The 20541-nt window shown below is 41.6% G+C and overlaps 1 protein-coding gene across 2 annotated transcripts in view; it reads left to right on the forward strand.

The window, feature by feature from the left end:
• Nucleotides 1–20541, forward strand: part of sned1 (sushi, nidogen and EGF-like domains 1) — a 156785-nt gene that overhangs the window by 130051 nt on the left and 6193 nt on the right. Inside the window, exons 21-28 of one of the 2 annotated variants that reach the window (XM_072255726.1) lie at nucleotides 6180–6458; nucleotides 7759–7927; nucleotides 10276–10358; nucleotides 10609–10725; nucleotides 14604–14720; nucleotides 15043–15130; nucleotides 17216–17292; nucleotides 18282–18317. In XM_072255726.1, coding sequence (XP_072111827.1) covers nucleotides 6180–6458; nucleotides 7759–7927; nucleotides 10276–10358; nucleotides 10609–10725; nucleotides 14604–14720; nucleotides 15043–15130; nucleotides 17216–17292; nucleotides 18282–18307 — 956 coding nt within the window. In that variant the 3' untranslated portion in view covers nucleotides 18308–18317. The remainder of the gene's footprint in view (nucleotides 1–6179; nucleotides 6459–7758; nucleotides 7928–10275; nucleotides 10359–10608; nucleotides 10726–14603; nucleotides 14721–15042; nucleotides 15131–17215; nucleotides 17293–18281; nucleotides 18318–20541) is intronic. The other variant, XM_072255727.1, reaches the window with a different exon arrangement.

Raw genomic sequence — 20541 nt, forward strand, 5'->3', positions numbered from 1 at the left:
TCTATAGATGCTGCCTGACTTGCTGAGTTCCTCCGGCATTTTATGTGCGTTGCTTTAAATTTCCAGAATCAGCAGACTTACTTGTGTTTATATAAAGCAAAATAATGCCATTTTCAACTTCTTTTTGACCTGACTGATTACCTTTACTGAACTGTGGGTGTATACCTCCCTTGTCCCTTTATTACTCCACACCGCTTAATATCCTCCGATTTACTGTGCTGTCCCTTATTGCATATTCTACAGGTCTACTACATCACATTTCTCTGGATCAAATCCATTTTTCTGCTCAGCCAACCATTTCTTCTCATAATCAAGAGCCTTCCCCTTTACTGACAACCACATGACCAAGTTACACCACTACCGTTCAGGGCAGCAATGAAGGGACTTGAACACTGGTGATGTTCAGGGCTTCCTTCATCATGTCAGTTGCTTCCTCTCAGTTCTCAGTACTGTCATAGATGCAAGTCCCTGGTGGAGACTCAGGAATACCGTCGCACTCAGATATAGAACGATTCTTCATTGTTGTGTCCGTAAGAGTTTTGTTTGACCTGTCAGGGCTGTTAGCTTGAGCTAAACCCACAAACCTGGAAGACAGGTGGACCACTCAGACTGCCTTTTACCCTTTGACCTGTTTAGCATGGGTGACCCTACCAAGAGCCAAAGCATAAAGCCCTGACTCCAGGCAGCATCGCTCTCCAGATCATTGAGGCACACAAGCCTCCAAACCAAGACAAGGTCGTGGTCCTCTTGGTCAAATGATCATGTTTATTCCAAAATCAAGTGGCCAAATACTGACGAAGGGTCTCGGCCTGAAACGTCGACTGCACCTCTTCCTAGAGATGCTGCCTGGCCTGCTGCGTTCACCAGCAACTTTTATGTGTGTTGGCGAAATACTGAGCTGTGGAGCTGTGCCGGAAATACAGCAGTCCAACCACCTGACAATTATTTATCCTTCATTTGTGCTGTTGTGCAAGTTTTGAATCTAATTTGGACCTCTCCCTTGATTCCCACAGACTTTTATGATTTTGATCAGTCTGCTATATGTGATCTTATTAAAAGGTATATTCCTTGTTAAAATTCTTCGTTGAACTGACCACTTTATAAGCTCATTACCAGGGACAGAAAAGGTTTAGAGGTATGTAGGTCAAATGCAAGGAAATCAGACTAGCTCAAGGAGGCAGCTTGGTTGGCATGGGTTGGACCAAAGGTCCTTTCTCTGCACTCTATTGCTATGATTCCATGCTCATGCACACTTGGGTGTTTGTTGGTGCTAGGTTAACAAATGTTCAAGATTATTAAATTATTAGTAGCAAACATATTTTAAATTCACATTTTTAACAGAACTATAATAACATTCTATATGACATCATTCTCAATAAAACTTCTACCCAACTTATGCCCAGCCATTTATTTTTCTTTTTGGTGATCCAGCTCTAGTCCTAATCCTTTGTTTCTATGAGATAGCTGCAGCGAAGCTGATTCCAGCAAAAGCGACAGGTCAGATGATGCAATTGACTGAGAAAGCTCTTCAGTGCCTCTTCTTCCTAAGGAGGCTAAAGAAATTTGGCATGCCCCATTGACCATCACCAATTTTCATAGCTGCGCCATAGAAGGCATCCTGTCTGGATGGGACATGCTTGGTATGGCAACTGCTGGGACCAAGACTGCTAAAAACTGCAGGGAGATGAGGTTACAGCTCAGTACACCATGTAAATAGTACATCAGTACATCGTCTCAGATCGCATCCACAGAATTTGGGGAGGAAGGGAGAGCAGCCAGATGTCTTGGTACATATCGGTACCAATGACATAGGAAGGAAAAGCAAAGAGGTCTTGAAAAGAGATTTCAGAGAGATGGTAGAAAGCTGAGAAGCAGGGCCTCCAGGGTAGGAATTTCCAGTGAGGGTAAAAACAGGATGGTTGGCAGATGAATGCGTGGCTGAGAAACTGGTGCAGGGGGCAGGGCTTCAGATTCTTGGATCATTGCAATCTCTTCTGGGGGCAGTATGACCTGTTCAAAAGTGACAGGTTGCACCTGAACCCAGGGGGGGACCAATATTCATGTGGGCAGGTTTGTTAGAGCAATTGGGGAACGTTTAAACTAATTTGGCAAGGCGGTGGGAACCAGAGTGAAGGAACTCAGGAAAGGACAGATTGTGAAAAAGTAAAGATAGCGTGCAGTCAGACTGTCAGGAAGGACAGGCAGGTGATGGGACACAGTTGCAACCAACCGGGTGAGTATCAGTACAAAATTAAAAAGGGTAACAAATACGTTGTGCAAGGTGTTGTATCTCAATGCACGGAGTATAAGAAATACAGTGGATGATCTTGTAGCACTATTACAGATTGCCAGGTATGATTTTGTGACCATCACTGAATCATGGCTGAAGGATGGTTGTAGTTGGGAGCTGAATGTTAAAGATTACACATTGTATCAGAGGGATAGGAAGGTAGGCAGAGGAGTAGGCATGGCTCTACTGGTAAAGAATGGCATCAAATCAGTAGAAAGATGTGACATAGTATCGGAAGATGTTGAATCCTTGTGGGTTGAGTTAAGAAACTGCAAGGGTAAAAGGACCCTGGTGGCAGTTATATACAAGCCTCCCAACAGTGGTTGGGAGATGCACCACAGGTTACAACAGGAAATAGAAATTGCGTGTCAAAAGGGCAATGTTACAATAGTCATGGGAGATTTTAACATGCAGATCGATTGGGAAAATCAGGTTGGTAATGGACCTCTAGAGAGTGGGTTTGTTGAATGCTGAAGAGAAAGCTTTTTAGAGCAGTTTATCATTGAGCCTACTAGGGGATCATCTGTACTGGATTGGGTATATTGTAATGAACCGGAGGCGATTAGGTGCTTAAAGTAAAAGAACCCTTAGGAACCAGTGATCACAGTATGATTGAGTTCAACTTGAAATATGATAGGGAGAAAGTGAAGTCTGATGTAGCAGTATTTCAGTGGAGTAAGGGAAATTACAGTGGAATGAGAGAGGAGTTGGCCAAAGTAAATTGGAAGGAGCTGCTAGCAGGGATGTCAGCAGAGCAGCAGTGGTGTCTGTTTCTGTGGAAAATGAGGAAGGTGCAGGACATATGTATTCCAAAAATGAAGAAATACTCAAATGGCAAAATAGTACAACTATGGCTGACAAGGGAAGTCAAAACTAATGTAAAAACAAAGAGGGGACATACAACAAAGCAAAAATTAGTGGGAAGATAGAGGATTGGGAACTTTTTAAAAACCTACAGAGAGCACCTAAAAAAATCATTAGAAGGGAAAAGATGAAATATGAAAGCAAGTGGACAGTAGAAGCTTTTTCAAGTATGTAAAAAATAAAAGAGATATGAAAGTGGATATAGGGTCACTAGAAAATGAGGCAGGAGAAATAATAATGGGGGACAAGGAGATAGTCATAGTCATACTTTATTGATCCTGGGGGAAATTGGTTTTTGTTACAGTTGCACCATAAATAATTAAATAGTAATAAAACCATAAAAAATTAAATAGTAATATGTAAATTATGACAGGAAATAAGTCCAGGACCAGCCTATTGGCTCAGGGTGTCTGACCCTCCAAGGGAGGAGTTGTAAAGTTTGATGGCCACAGGCAGGAATGACTTTCTATGACGCTCTGTGTTGCATCTCGGTGGAATGAGTCTCCGGCTGAATGTACTCCTGTGCCCAACCAGTATATTATGTAGTGGATGGGAGACATTGTCCAAGATGGCATGCAACTTGGACAGCATCCTCTTTTTAGACACCACCATCAGAGAGTCCAGTTCCATCCCCAAAACATCACTGGCCTTACGAATGAGTCTGTTGATTCTGTTGGTGTCTGCTACCCTCAGCCTGCTGCCCCAGCACACAACAGCAAACATGATAGCACTGGCCACCACAGACTCGTAGAACATCCTCAGCATCGTCTGGCAGAAGTTAAAGGACCTCAGTCTCCTCAGAAAATGGAGACTAAATAAAATAAATGAGTATTTTGTATCAGTCTTCACTGTGGAAGACACCAGCAGTGTGCCAGATGTTGTAGTGTGTGAAGGAAGAGAAGTGGGTACAGCTACAAGAGAGAAGGTGCTCAAAAAGCTGAAAGACCTAAAAGTGCATAAGTCACCCGGACCAGATGAACTGCACCCTAGGGTTCTGAAAGAGGTAGTGTTAGAGATTGTGGTGGTATTATAAATGATCTTTCAAAAATTATTGGACTCTGGCATGGTGCCAGAGGACTGTAAAACTGCTAATGTCACTCCACTCTTTAAGAAAGGAAGAAGGCAGCAGAAAGGATATTATCGAGCAGTTAACCTGACCTCAGTGGTTGGTAAGATGTTAGAGTTAATTGTTAAAGATGAGGTGATTGAGTACTTGGTCACACTGGACAAGATAGGACAAAGTCAGCATAGTTTCCTTAAGGGAAAAACCTGTTGGAATTCTTTGGGGAGATTACAAGTAGGATAGATAAAGGGGATGCAGTGGATATTGTATATTTGGATGTTCAGAAGGCCTTTGACAAGGTGCCACTCATGAGGCTGCTTACCAAGTTAAGAGCCTGTAGTGTTACAGGAAAGTTACTAAGATGGTTAGAGCATTGGCTGATTGGAAGAAGGCAGCAAGTGAGAATAAAAGGATCCTTGTCTAGTTGGCTGCCAGTGACTAGTGGTGTTCCACAGGGGTCAGTGTTGGGACCACTTCATTTTATGCTGTATATAAATGACGTAGATGATGAAATAGATGGCTTTGTTGCCAAGTTTATAGATGATATGAAGATTGTTGGAGGGGTAGGGTGTGTTGAGGAAACAGGTAGGATGCAGAAGGACTTAGAGAGATTAGGAGAATGCGCAAGAACGTGGCAAATGAAATGCAATGTTAGGAAATGCATGGTCATGCACTTTGGTAGTAGAAATAGATGTGTGGACTCTTTTGTAAGCGGGGAGAAAATCCAAAAATCTGACATGCAAAGGGACTTGGGAGTCCTTGTGCAGGACACCCTAAAGGTTAACTTGCAGGTTGAATCGACGGTGAGGAAGGCAAATGCAATGTTAGCATTCATTTCAAGAGGTCTAGAATACAAGAGCAGGGATGTGATGCTGAGGCTTTATAAGGCACTGGTGAGGCCTCACCTTGAGTATTGTGTACAATTTTGGGCTCCTCATCTTTGAAGCGATATGCTGGCATGGGAGAGGGTCCAGAGGCACGTTCACAAGGATGATTCCAGGAATGAAAGGATTATCAAATGAGGAATATTTGATGGCTCTGGGTCTCTACTCAACTGGAATTTAGATGGATGAGGGGGAATCATTGAAACCTTTCAAATATTGAAAGGCCTAGACGGGGTAGATGTGGAAAGAATGTTGCCCATGGTGGAAGAGTCTAGGACAATAGGGCACAGCCTCAGGATAGAGGGGCGTCCATTCAAAACAGAGATGCGGAGAAATTTCTTTAGCAGAGGGTGTGAATTTGTGGAATTTGTTGTCACATGCAGCTGTGGAGGCCAGGTCATTGAGTGTATTTAAGGCAGAGATTGATACGTTCTTGATTGGACAAAGCATCAAAGGTTACAGGGAGAAAGCCGGGGAATGGGTTTGAGGAAAAGCAAAAAAGGATCAGCCATGATTGAATGGTGGAGCAGACTTGATGAACCAAAGGGCCTAATTCTGCTCCTATGTCTTATGGTCTAAAACCAGCTTCTCTCCGTGGACTCGGTCTACAGCCAACATAATCATAGCCTCCACTCACCTCAGGTATTCTCTCTTCTCCCCCTCAAGTTGGGCAGATGATATAAACGCATGACAATATATGCCACAAGGCTCAAGGACAACTTCTATCTCACTGTTATGACTATTGAACTGAGCTCATGAACAATAAGATAGATTTTTGACCTCACAATCTACCTCGTCTCCTTATTGTCTGCCTGCACTGTACTTTCTCTGTGACTGTAACACCATTCTGTTATTACCTCAATATACTAATGTCATGAAATGATCCACACATGGAAGGCATGTAAAACAAAGTTTTTCACTCTACCTCAGTATATGTCACAATAATAGACCAATTTTACTAATTTTATTTGACTAATGGTGGGGACACAGTTTCTGGGTTTTGGTGGTAGCTTTTCAGTGCTATAGCTGTTGGGTATAAGGAGCAAAGCAAAAACTCTTGTCTGTGCTTCTCTTACAGGACCACTCCCTCCTCAGAATCTCGTACTGCTGAGGGTCACAACAACGACAGCAAATCTTCACTGGAAGAACCCCCCAGATGGCTCAACTGATGGCTTCGTCCTGAATATCACAACCAGCCACAACGTGAAAAGCCGCTACCTTCCCGACGGAAAGTTAACTGCCTACACCCTCCACGACCTGGACATGGGGCGAAGGTACAAGCTGGCACTAATGAGGGTGCAGGACACGGAGAGTGGGAAGCTGGTCAGTGATCCAGCCCATCTGACCTTCAGCACACGTACGTACAAGCAGCAGATCTCCAGATTGCCGAGTAAACTGAGGATGTACTGTACAAGCAAGGATACCGGGCCGGGAGGTGGGAATAGAAGGATGGACTGACCTGGAAAGCATAATGTACCAAGAATGTGGATCCAGCATTTTGTGTAGATTGCTCTGGATTTCCCGCACCTGTGTTTACCATATTCTGCATTCTTTTTTTTACTGATTATCTTGTTGTACTCCCTCAGTGTACTTATGGAATGAGCTGTCTGAATGGCATGCAAACAAAACTTCTTTCTGTATCTCAGTATATGAGACAGTAGTTTACCAAATACCACTTGGGACTATTCAGACAGCTGATAGTGGCTAAATATCCTCCAACATTGTAAGGATATATGAGAAATTGAGAATAGGAATTGGGGAGATAAAAGTGAGAGAAAATGGGTAACACAGTGGTACACCTAGTAGACCTGTTGCCTTGCAGTGCCAGAGACCTAGGTTCAGTTCTGGCCTTGAGCGCTGTCTGTGTGGAATTAGTGTGCTCTCCCTATTTTAGCATTGGGTTCATCCATGTGTTCCATTTCCCTCCAGCATCCCAAAGACTTGTGAATAATAGGTTAATTAGGCACTGTACATTGTCCCTAGCATAGATGGGAATGTGTGAAGATTAATATAGAATCAGTGAAAATGGATGCTTGATTGCCAGCCTGGTCTCATTGGGTCAAGGGTCCTGTTTCCATTCCAGTGTGTCTCAAACATTTAGATGCTGAAAAGAGAATACAATGAAACAGATTGACCTGAGTCTTAAGAGAGAGAGCAGAGATTTAGTTAAGGGATAGGGCAACAGAGCAGTTATAGACTTAGGAGATGGACCACATGAGAATGAAGGTACCCTCACACGGTCGTTTATATCTGGCCTTACAAATTTTGTGTCAGACTCAGCTTCCATCATGCAATGAAAGCAGAAAATACTGGGGATACTCAGTGGATTAGGCAGCTTCTGCGGAGGGGGAAGCAGAGTCAGTGTTTCAGGCTGATGACATTTCAGTCAAAGTGAGAGAAAGATGAACATTTGATTTGCAATCATATGAGCACATACAGTAGGCAGTGGCAGGCATTTGCAGTATCAGACACTGGGTGTAAATTCACAGAATGCAATCATTACTGTCAGGACTTTCATAGAGATCTCCACTGTGTACCAGCATATTCAAGTGTACAGTGCAGCCTGAAGATGTCTTAGAGAAAAGCAAGATTGTTGAAATTATGTTGGAATTAATGAGAGGCAATGGCACTAATGATCACCCTGCACTCTTTGTTAGTGGGAATCCATGGAAGCACAAGTCAAAGAGAAGGGCAAGGAATTGGCAAGACCAACTTGGACCCCATTGATGCAGGCGTATATGATAACCTGCTACACATCACGGCACAGCCTGATGAGGAGGCAGAAGTCAGCAACAGGAGCTATGAAGACAATTCCCATGCCATAAGGTAGGCACACTGCTTAAGTGTTTCAAAATGTCCTCTTTAATCCTCTTACCTCACACTTCATCCACTTGATTTATGAGTCCTCTACAGGGTAGAATTTTCAAAGGTCCTAAAGAACAGGGTGAAAGATGAGGCAGAGAGGTGAAACCTTCCTCAGTTTTGACAGGGAGGAAGATGATATGTTGTAACTGTGTCATTACATCCGTAAGCCAGGTACATACTCTATGTTTCTAGATGCGCCAGTGACAATATGTTGGCAACAGTCTGAATAGAAAATCCTAAGGTTAGAGCACCAGGCCAACCAGGCCATGATAAAAGCAAAACAAGTGCCAGAATTTTCAGCTATTTCTCCTCATTGAAGTGACAGACAAAAAATCAGGATTAGAAAGAAAAGTCAATGCAAAGGTCCTAGAAAACAACACACATTGTAAAATATTCGGGAGTTAGATAATAGTTGACTCCCTGAGGTTCTCTGAGATTTTTGATCTATCAAGGTTTGAAGTCAAATTGAGTTTGCAGCAGATTTGAAGGTTTGATTAAGGAACGATGGTCAGGTGTCTTAACTCAAGCTTCAATAGGATTCAACCCAGGAGTACTTAATAAAATAAAGTAGGGAACTTCTTACTCAGCTTAAAACCGGCTGCGAGTCCAGAGAATGTTGGTAGAATCAGAATGAGAATGTGCGACAGACATAAAAGGGGGGCGTTTTACAGTTTCTAACCTATGTATATATGTCCTTTAAGTGCTTCAGGATTTAGCATGGTGAGATCATGCTGAATACATTGATGATATTTTGACGTTAATGGTAAGATCAACCTTTACTGCAACTCTAATTGCCTCTGACAAGCACTGTGTGTGAAGATACTCCTAAGGTATTTATTTATTTAGAGATACAATGCAGAATAGGCCCTTCATGCCCAACAAGCAGCACTCCCCAGCTGGCCCTGGACTAATCACAGGACAATTTACAATGACCAATTAGCCTACTAACCAGTACGTCTTTTGACTGCGGGAGGAAACCAGAGCACCTGGAGGAAAACCATGCAGTCAGAGGGTGAACATACAAACTTCTTACAGACGGTACTGGGATTGAACTCCAAACTCTGGAATGCCCCAAGCAGTATCAGGGTTGTACCAACTGCTATGTGCCCAGTTGTTGGGTAGGATTCCAGGATATTGACTTGACCACTATAAAAGGAAATGCAATATCTTCCAAGTCAGGACAGAAGAAAGAAACTTACCAGCATTAAAAATTCCCATGTGCCCAGTATCCTTTCAGGTGGCAGATACTGAGGGAGAGTAAGGCTCACGTAATCTGTGACCTGACTTTTTAATTTTAATGCTTCAGAGTCTGACCCCTTTAAGCTCACCATATCACTAGTGTAGCTGCTCCCGACTCATCAGGACCCCAGTTGCTGCACTTCCATGAAACTTACTGGACCCACAGTTTCTGTAATCCCCTGAAATTTGCTAGAGTCACCCTGCATTCCCTTCTGATTCCCTGTGCACCAGACTCACCAGGGCTCTAATTCCCATGCTCCCTTATGAGTTTTCGTGTTCTCTGTGAACCGACCAGGGATTGATTTTAAAGGCCCTTTACACTTATTGGCTTCACTAGATAGTTTATGATGCTACCCTGCAGTATCTAAACAATGCCGATTAAATGTCTGTTGAAGTAGTAATAGAGATAGCGTTCAATAGTCCAGAAAATCTGCAAATCTGGTGTGAGGTACTGTGTGTGCCTGATTATTTGAGTCTTATTTTATTGAGAAGAAGCTTTGGTGAGTTGCTACAGTGCAATCATTGTTTGAGGATATAGAAGGAGCAAATATTTGTGTCCAATCACAAACAAGAGTCTTGCTGAAGGGTTTCAGCCTGAAACGTCGACTGTACTCTTTTCCATAGATATGGCTGGCCTGCTGTGGTCCTCCAGCATTTTTTGTTGTGTGTTGCTCAAATATTTGAGGTGACTGAGCCATTTTACCCTGAATAATGCCAGGCTTCTTGACTGTTTCTGGAACTGCCATCATTCAGAAAAGCAGAGAGTATTCCATCACACCACTTACCTGTATTCTGTAAATGATGGAAAGGATAGGGAATCAATAGGTGAGTCCCTTGCCCAGTGATTTTAGCCTACAGTTATCTTCACTGTGTGAAACTCCAGAGAATTTGTTCAGCCAATGTGGAAGGTTGTTAAAATTGCATTTAACCTATATTGTGCTGACTGAGGTGCACATGGGAAGATAGTTGTTTAATACTGCTTTTAGTCTTACCGCGCTGTAAGCACCTCACCGAGGGATCTGGAAGTCAATAAAAATACAAATTTAAGTCATGCTGAATTGACTTTTCAGATACTCAGAAATGCAGGATGGAAGAGGGAGAATCAGTGCCACGTTTGTAAATCTGCAGCCCAAGCCAATCACACACCGAGCATGTAGGTACCAGAACATAATCAACTTACGTGTTTTATTCATTTTAATATTTCTGGCTTTGATCCTTAAAGATAAAATGAATTGTATGTAATTGGCATGCAGAAGCAAAGTGCTTCACAGAGACATAAACAGAAAGAAAGATAATTGAGAATGGTAAGAAGAGAAGAACTAACAGATCGATCTGAGGAGATTTTGGATTGGGCACTGTCTTTTATCTTTATTCTTATCTCATTCAGTTGTTTTCCTGAACAGCTCCAGAGCCTCCAATCCAACTGGAAAACTTGGAGGAATCTACAAACCGAATCAGTCTGCCCTTTGAGATCCAGGAGCCTGAGACCAATGCTAAGCCTGAGACAAAAAGTGAGCTTGGTAGGAATTTGTTGTGTACCCCTGCTTATCTCTTAACCTGTGGGTTGATCAGAAGATGGGATAGCAATTTAATAAGGACAATAGAAACATTAAGGTAGTCAGAGAGTCATCTTATAAAGTACCTAAAGTAGGTAGTTTCCAGGAAAATTCCAGATATAGTTGTTGGGCTTTAAGTTGACAGAGCATTGGGAGAGTCAAACTGTTATGCTTTGTAACTTGTAAACATTAAACTAATTCAAAAGAAGAAAAGGAGTGTGAAATACAGGTGTAACTTTAAGCGAGACGAGCAGTATAACATAGTAGTGTGATGATGTATGCAATTCATGTGTGTGTATGTATGTGTATATATATAAAACCCATTATTAATTATATAACTGAAGAATACTTGATCAACCAATATATACAGTGTACAAGATTACTCAAACATTCAATACACAGCACTCTTCCGTGCTTAGCTCTAAGCTCCAACTCAATAGAGAATGCATCTCAACTAGAGTATACAGGATATATATAACACATTATACTATATAATACAACATAATGCAGACATATAAATTTTAAATTGTCCCATTCAAGCTGAAAGATTTCATAGCTGTGAAGGCTTTCCTATTCTTGTGGGATAACGTCCTTCCTGACAAGGGGAATCACTCTGCTTGGCAGGTGAGACTTGTGACTGTGAAAACAGTCTCAGGTTCTGGGGTCTTGTCCGTGGGGCTTGTAGGAGTTGACCCTAAGTCTGAAGGAAGTGGTTCTGACAGCTTGGGATACCTTTTCTCCTTTTCTCTCTCTGGATCTACTTCGATCCCTTTCTTTTGCTTTCTCAGTTTCCTTCTCTCAGTCTCTTCCTTCTTTTTCCATCTTCTAGTTTGCATCTTGATCTTGGGAGGTGCATTTATTTCACCGGAGTATTCTCTTATTATTCCTTCATTTGTTCCCTTTACAATCTGATCTTTTGGCTTCTGCATCCCCAACATCATCTGACCAATCCTCTGCTTTCATATCTCCATTGACTCCTTCCTTTTCGGCCTTCCATCCAACCAGTTGGGTTTTGGTCTTTGCATCTACTGTGCTTTTACAAGCAGCTTTTTGTTGCCCACTTGAAGTTCATACAATAACCTTACTGCACAGAGAGTACACCCTGGTACTTTATACTCTCACAAAAGCCAGATTCTTGTAACCTTCCTGAAGCTTGTTGAACTATCTTCGATCTTAAAACCAAGCCACATTTCACAAGTAACTGCCTGATTAACATCTCAGAAGCTTTCTCAGACACATGGCCTATGAAAGGTGCTGTAGTCGGACCACTGTTTTTAACTTTCACAACTCCTCTTAGCAGCGTGGTCCTTCCTTGGTCCAATGTGCTTTCCAACAAGGGGCACAGAGGTTGGGGCACTTGTTTGTTCTCTGTTGAGCAATGGTTCATGGTGTTTGGCACGGAGGCAGTTGTGGTCTCATCCAATATCTTTCTTTTAATTCACTTTTAGATGGCTTCATTGGAGGGGATATTGCATGCAGATTGTGGATGGATCTCCCATCAAGTTGTAGTTGCCTCAGTCAGTCACATCCCCACAATGCTGGTCCTTCTGTTTTTATGCCATACAAGCTCAATGTGGCTTGTTGGTTCTTGTATTTCACTGTTACTGATGTCATTCCCACAGGAGTTTCTCTTCTCCAGAATAAGTTCTTAGTTGGATATATACAGGTTTCAGTTTGGTATCCTTAAAATGTAATTCAAACTCACTTGTGGAATGACAGAAACAGCTGAGCCAGTGTCCAACTGTATTTAAATTAATATGCCATTCACTTCTGGCATAAGCCATATTGCTTGTGAATTAATCATTATCACACGGTAAATCTTCAGGCTGCACAGTCCTGTGTTGCTCTCATTATTATCAGATATTTCATCAACAGCATGCAGATCGGTATTCTTTTTGAAACTGTAACTTGAAATTTTAACATTTACTCTTCCCTGAGATGTCCATTTATTTTTGTTTTCCTGACATGCACTTTGTATGAGTCCTACTTTGTTGCATTTCCTACAAGTTTTGCCTTTAACCCTGCTTTGGTCTGGTGTATATGAACCCCTGTCGCAAAAGTAACACAATTTGTTCAGCCAGGCCGGCTTCTGTTTGGATGTTGCAATTTTGTTTACAGTCACTTACATTCCTGACTGCAACTCAATTGCGTCCCTGCCTGCGGTTTCCATTGAAACAGATATATCCACTGCTGTTATAAATTTAAGCTGCTTTTCAGTTAGGAGTCATTTTCAATGCTTTCTTTTAAGATTCCACAAACTATATAATCTCTTAATGCATCTTTAAACCCATTACCAAACTGACAATGCTCAGACAACCTCTTTAATTCAGTCACGTACACTGAAATGGACTCCCCTTCTTTTTGATTCCACTAATGAAACCTGAAGCATTCTGCAGTCAACAGTGGCTTCAATTCTAAGTGTTCCTGCATTACTTTTACAATAGTAGCAAAACTCATTTCTTATGGTTTAGTTGGAGCTGTCAAACTTTGAAGCAAACTGTATGCCTTTAAACCCAATGCAATTTTCAAAATTGGCAGGCCCTTCTGGTTGGTTATTTCATTTTCTTCAAAATACTATTCCAATAGCTCAGTATACATGACCCATTTACCTGTAGTGTAATCATGCTTGTCAATCTTCCCGATGTAGCCAGCTATCTCTGATTTTTTTTAACGATTACTAACATCGTTTACGAACCCTGAATTCTTCCATTTACTGCCTTTTTTTAAAAACTTGATCGTATCTTCCCTTTCGAAGAACACATGCTGCTTTGTTTTACCACTCCTCACTGCATTTTTTTGTTCGTTCGAACTCCCCGCTGCACTTACGCAGGTCGGTAGCCATCTCTGGCTCATTCTAAATATACCTCGTCACCTATGATGTGTTTTGGAACTTCAAAACATTATGAAGATAGGAGAGTCTGAAAATACGGCTGTAATTCTGTCTTTAAGCTAGGTGCACGCATATCACATAATGTGTGTGACATATGCAATTCACATATTTATACATATAACCCATAAATAATTATTTAAGTGAACAAGAATACTTAATCAAGCAATATATATATAAATAGACAAGATTACTCAAATATTACTTAAATATTCAATGCACAATACAATTTCAAATTCCTCTTGAAGGGGAAGATAACCAGGCTGATATTTGCTAGCTATGTGTTAGACAACTTTGTGTGTGTTCAATTCATCATATTGACCCATGTCAGACTAGACTCAATGCGCAGAGATGTGAAGGCCTGATCACCAATGATCGGTTGTAAGGATTTCTGAGAACTTTCGCAAAGGTCAATAGAATTTTCTAAGAACCTTTGGATAAGAACATAGAGGATTGGAAGGAATTCAGTGAGTTTGCATTTACTACATCATGAATGTCTGAAACATTTAGGAAGAGAAAGCACATAGATGAAGGAGGGCTGGTATCTGGCAGAGGGACAGCTTTTGTCAGGATGAGGTCGGGGCTTGTATCTGGGTGGGATAGGCTGTGTGAAGGTGAGAGTGGGGGGAAGGCTGGTATCAGGAAATGGGATAGGAAGCGTGAGGGTGGGGTCTGGTATCTGGATGTGACAGTCTATGAGTGGGTTAGTGTGGTATCTGGGAGCGAGTGGGCTGTGGTGGGGGTGAGTGTGGGTCTGGTATCTGGAAATGGGACATTCTGTGCATGTGAGAGTGGATCTGGTAGTGGGATAGGCAGTGTGGAGTTGATACCTGAGAACGGATGGACTATGCATGGGAGACAGGGGATTTGTTACCTAGGAGTAGGATATGAAGTGTTAGCATAGAATTGGCAGTCTCTGTTTTTTCACCTAGAGCTATGACTTCTCTATTTACAGATGAACTTGAGGAATGTTCCTCCAACCCCTGTAAAAATGGAGGTACCTGCGTGAAGGGAATAAACTCGTATATGTGCGACTGTGAAAAGGGATTCAAGGGGAAAAACTGTGAATTGTGTAAGAAAAGGCTAAAATCCATTCAATTCTATGTGTACTTGTCTGAGGATAAGATCTAACTGGTACCAACTGGAAACTTGCGAGCACATGTTTTGTAACAGGTAGACTCCTAACTGAGAGCTCGATTTATAAAAGCTGGGATTAATCTTTGGCTGTCATGGACCTTCGGTAATGTGAAGTCCTTCAGGTTTTTATGATAATAATGTATTCAGGGTAATGTGAAAAGTGGGATGGACCTTTGGGTCTGGGGTGAGTGTAAACTGAAATAGAATGCTTTTAATACTGTGATATGTTGGTAAATCTTCTTTGATTTTCCTTTCAGTGTGCAAGAAACTGCCACACCCTTGCACACGCCTATACTCTGAAACAAAATCTATTCCAGTGTGGGAGGACAGTGTTTTCCAATTTACGTAAGTTTCAGCTTACTTAAGGTTATCGTTTTGTGGATCCATGTGTTTATGGATTAAGGCTACAATGGAAGGTTTGAATAATCCTGAGGCTCATTTAAGAAATTGAATGCTTAATGCAAATAGTGTCAGTAAATTTTTTACTGTCCACACTCTGTCAGCAGACATATTTCTGTCTGGTGACAGAGTGCAGAATTGCAAAGGTCTCAATGCACATACAGAAAGTTCTCCTCAGGGTTATACAGCATGAAATCAGGCCCCTCGGGGGTTGTCTCTGACGACCGCAATGTCTGTCTGAGTTGGTCCCGTATGCCTGCTAACCTTTCTTATCCATGCATCTGCCATTTCTATCAATGTACTGAATAATTTAGATATGGTATTGAAGGTTTTTCTAATCAAAACAAACTAGATGGAAAGGAAATCAGAGGATGAAAGCAAAAGGATGTGGAAAGACTGATGGAGAGGCATTGGTGCAGCTTGATGGAACTTTTGTGAGGATATACTGTATGCAATAGGCCAGATAAGAGTGAAACAGTGGAAGTTGTATTGTTACAGTTTTTCAGAAGTTATTTGATGAAGTAAGAGGTTACTGTACAAATTAAGGATTAGAAGTAACATATTAGCAAAACTGAATATTGAGATTAAGGATAAAACTCAGAGTTTAGGAATAAATGGGGCATTTTTAGACTGACAGTCTTACCAGTGGGGTACCACCAGGAACAATACTGGACCCTCAGATCTTCAACACTTAAATTAATCATTTAAATAGGATGGAACAATTCCATTATAAGGAGAGACCAGCTAGACTAGGTTTGTTTTCCTTGGAGCAGAGGACCTGTAGAGAGGTGGGTTGGGCGATGTGTGGGGGGACCTAATAGAATTATGCAAAATTATGAAGAATATATAGGGTGGGCAGCGAGAACTTTTCCCCATAGCAAAGATGTCCAAAACAAGAATGCATAGTTTTAGATGGGATGTAAAGAGGATGAAGGATTTTTTTTAACCCAGAGGCTGGTTGCAATTCGAAATGCACCACTTAAGAATATGATGAGGTTAAGTAGTTTCACAACATTTAAGAAACAATTGACAAATAATCGACTCTCCAAAGTATAAAATGCTGTGGGCCAAATGTTGGTAAGATGGAATCAATGCTTCATGGTTGGCATGGACAAACGGGCCAGTTTCTGTGCTTGGTAGCTCTATGAAGAGAAAAATGTGGTTTATCTAAGTTTCTAAGAACTGGATAGAGCAGTGAGCCTTGAGGAGTTCAGAACTAATTAGCAAAGGATATGTTCTAGGTAAGTGACTGAGAAAGAAGGTGGAAGATGGGATGTATAAATGTGGTAAGTCTTTTGATATGTAATTTGTGGGGAGAATGAAAGAAGCCAAAATGTTCTAAATCATCTGGGAGATGGGACTACTTTACTACAAAATAACTGAAGCATAAAAGCAGGGAACTGTGGCCAAGGTAGTATTGACCTTGGTGGAAACTTATTTGTGATGGAGTCAGAAGGGTGTAGATTCACTGGACTGATTTCAGTGTTGAGATCTTTCTATGAAAAAGGGCTGAGACAGACTAACCCAAACTTACTGGAGTTTAGAAGTGTAAGAGTCATTACACTTCTCCTTCTGCTAGATAAGGGACTAGTCAATTAGAAATGAAATGAGGAGAAATTTACTTATGTAGAAGTTTTAAGTTTTCAGAGGGCTATGAATGTTCCTTCACTGAGTTGATTCAGGGCTAAGATTGATAAATATTTCATCTCTAAGGGAACCTGATTGGTTGACTTGAAATATATTCTTATTATTCAATAATGGTGCAAACTAAGGGTAGGCACAAGATACGGCAAATGCTGGAATTTGAAGCAGGGAAGAATTGCTAGAGGAACTCAACAGGTTAGGCGACATCTGTGGAATAAAGAGATGGTTGACTATTTGTGTTGAGACCCTGCATCAGGATCCCAAGGAGATTATGCAATTTATTTCTACTGTTGCGCGTGTTCTTTTGGATCACAGTTGAGGTTTTTGATTGTTATACAATCTCCATGGGAGCTTCAGAAGTTCTAACATTTCACTTCTGTTTTTAAGGTATAGGAGAATTTATAAAGTTCACCAGGATACCTGCTACAAAGAAGTTTGTGAGCCTCTAATACACAGAACACCCAGTGAGTATTCACACTCACAGCACAGCAGCCCACTTATTGGAAAGGGAGCAGTTAAATTGCCCATGCATTCAGTTCAGTGGAAGCTCCTTGGTATTGAATAATGAATAGCTTTAAGAACTGTACCTGTTGTATGTTATAGTTACAAGATAAGGGGCTGTTAATGCAAAACAGAGGCACAAAGAAAATGCAGAGAAAGCAATGAATCTCTGGAACTCTCCACCCGAGTCTTGTAAAGGCCAGATCATCTCATGTATTTGAGGTAGATGTACAATATATTTGAAACATCAAGAAATTGAGGGTTATGGAGAACTGGCACAGAAGAGGAGTTGAGCCTGGGGAAGATCAGCCACAATGATATTGAATGGGAGGGCTTACTCTTCTCTTATTTTGTTGTGTTGGGTATTTGTTAGTGAGGGAGTATGAGGTTTAGTCTTTCTGCACAATCAGATTTGCATATCGAGGCATGGCATGGTGAATCTCACCATGTCTTGTTCAGTACAATAAAATCTTCTGAAAAACTCATGATCGATTGTGATTTCTGCTTGGTTAGGTTTTGCCTACGTGGCAGAGAAGCTGATTGTACAGAAAAGACACATATTAAAACTACACAAATGCAAAGCAAAACACTTACTTCTGCATAGATTTTTATTCAGAAACCTGGTAAGACAGAGCCAAAATCACAGTCATGTGACAAATCAGACTTGAAACAAAGTTCTTTTACAGACTCAGATAAGGATATCAAGCTAACCTAATCCCGGACCAATTAACCAAGCCAGTACATCTTTGGACTGTGGGAGGAAATTGGAGCACCTGAGGGAAACACACGTATTCTACGTGAAGGATGAATAGAGGCTCCCCATAGAACGGTGCCAGAATTCAACCCTGAAGCACAGAATGCCCCAAGCTGTAATAACTTCACGCTAACCACTATGCTGCACCACCCATTATCTGTCTAATTGTTACTAAAATAACATTTTACTCTTCTCCAGGAAACAGAAGGTTATTCAGACATTAACTAATTACTGGTAAGTATGCCCTTTGGAATTCATCTTCCCTGTGATGTGTTTATATTTGTGCATCAGAGTGTGAGTATGATGGACATGCGTGTTCTATCAGATGTAGTGCACTTATGTACATCACCTTTGAGTGTGTGTTGCATCACTTATAATGCACACTCGTTTTATACTCTGCATTATAAAGCCACATGTATTTTGTTGTAAAAAAAATTAAAAGATTAAAAAAATTATAAGTTACAAAAAACAAATGAGAAATTGTATGTAAGTTTAACATCGGTCTACTTTCATGTGTATAATTTTATATCAATATATACATGTTATTTTGTGTGTATGTATAATTTTCCAATATGATCTGAATAATTATAAAACTGGACAATCTAATATATGTAAGATCACTCTTTCCTCTATCTGTGCTACTGTCTGAAAAATCTCACCCAGAATTTTTTGGCCATTTGTTCCTTTCATATTGTCAGTACCTCCAGTCAAACTCTTGTCTTTTTGTGTGTTTCCCCCTAGCTGTCAGTCTGTGGTTTTGTATTGCCATGTGCTCCTGTCCCCGCTCCTGCTCTACTCCAGCCCCTGTATTACTGAGAACTCCGTCTCTCATCTGTCTCTCATTATTACCTGTATTGCTGCCACCTGTGTCTCATTGTGCTCCACCTATCATCTGCCTCTGTTTATTGCTCAGTGTATTTCAGTCCTGTGTTTTCAGCTGTTTGTTGCCAGATTGTGCCAGTGAATTTTCCTGAGCTTTTCCAGCATTTGTATCTGTACTCTGTCAATCTGAATATCAACTCTGCCTGTTTCCTGCCTCTGGCTTTTGGATTTCTCTGGATGCTTTGATCTCTGCCTAAACTTTGACACTGATTCAGTTGGCACCTCGGGATTTGTTACTCGATTAGTATCACTGTGTGTGCAGTACTGGGTCTGTGATTGGATCCCTGCTCCAGTGTCCTGACACATAGTTTGTTAAGTCTAGGAAACAAGTTATCATTAGGTCTTGATTGTAATCTGGACAATTCAATAAATAGTGCAAAAAGAGAGAGAGATATAGAAGTAGTGAGGAGGTATTGATGGGTTCAACGTCCATTCAGCAATTGGATGTCAGAGGGGAAGAAGCTGTTCCTGAATCACTGAGTGTGTGCTTTCAGGCTCCTGTACCTCCTTCCTGATGATGGCAATGAGAAGAGGGCATGTCCTGGGTGATGGGGGTCCTTAATGATGGATGCCACCTTTTTAAGGCATTGCTCCTTGAAGATGTCCTGGATGCCGCAAAGGCTAGCACCCATGGTAGAGCTGCCTGAGTTTACAACTTTTTGCAGCTTATTTCGATCTTGTGCTGTGGGCCCCCATACTAGATGATGCAGCCAGTAAGACCTATCTGGATCCTGCATGCCTTCTCGACATGACACCATCTGAAATTCTGCAACAATAGTTGGCAAACTTATGGATGGCATTTGAGCTGTGCTTAGCCGCACAGTCATGAGTGTAGAGAGAATACAGAAGTAGGCTAAACACACATCCTTAAACTGTGCTGGCATTGATTATTAGAGAGGTGGAGATGTTATATACGAACCGCATAGGCAGTGGTTTCTGGTGAGGAAGTTGAGGATCCAGTTGCAGAAGGAGGTACAGAGGCCCAGGTTTCGGAGCTTCACTCAAGAAATATGTCCAAACGATTACAAGCATGAGTGACATCTACACACTTGACACAAATCCTGCATCATCTGCACGTTAAGTGCCCTGTGCAACACTCCCTTCAAAATGTTTCCAGCTAGCTGGTCCATCTTGTCCTGGGAACAGCCTTGTGAGACAACGGTGCTTTTATTGTACGTTGCTGGAATGTGATCCCTTTGTGATAAATCCTTTATTTCCTTTGAACTAACCCTTCCCATTGCTTAACAATCTCATCACTTTCCCATCCCACCCTCAGCTATCACCACCACAACCACCCTGACGGGCCCAAGCATTGACCCTGTCCTGTCAATTACCTGCGCCTCTAATGCCCCGATTTGGAAGTCCTAATGTCTGCCCCGCCACACACAATGCCATTGCAATTCTTTGATAACCATGCACTTCGGTCCTGACCTTACCAGGCCTCCAGTGGCACTCCTGTTTCATCCACACCTTCCCTCAGTCCTCAGTGTGTGGGATATTGCAATAAGAGCAGTTGCCATGGAACTGTGTGCCACCAGGATTTCCACCACTGCCACATTGCCTTTCATCCTGCTCC

This window comes from Mobula birostris, chromosome 4, assembly GCF_030028105.1.
Source record: "Mobula birostris isolate sMobBir1 chromosome 4, sMobBir1.hap1, whole genome shotgun sequence".
In the NCBI taxonomy this organism is placed as follows: Eukaryota; Metazoa; Chordata; class Chondrichthyes; order Myliobatiformes; family Myliobatidae; genus Mobula; species Mobula birostris.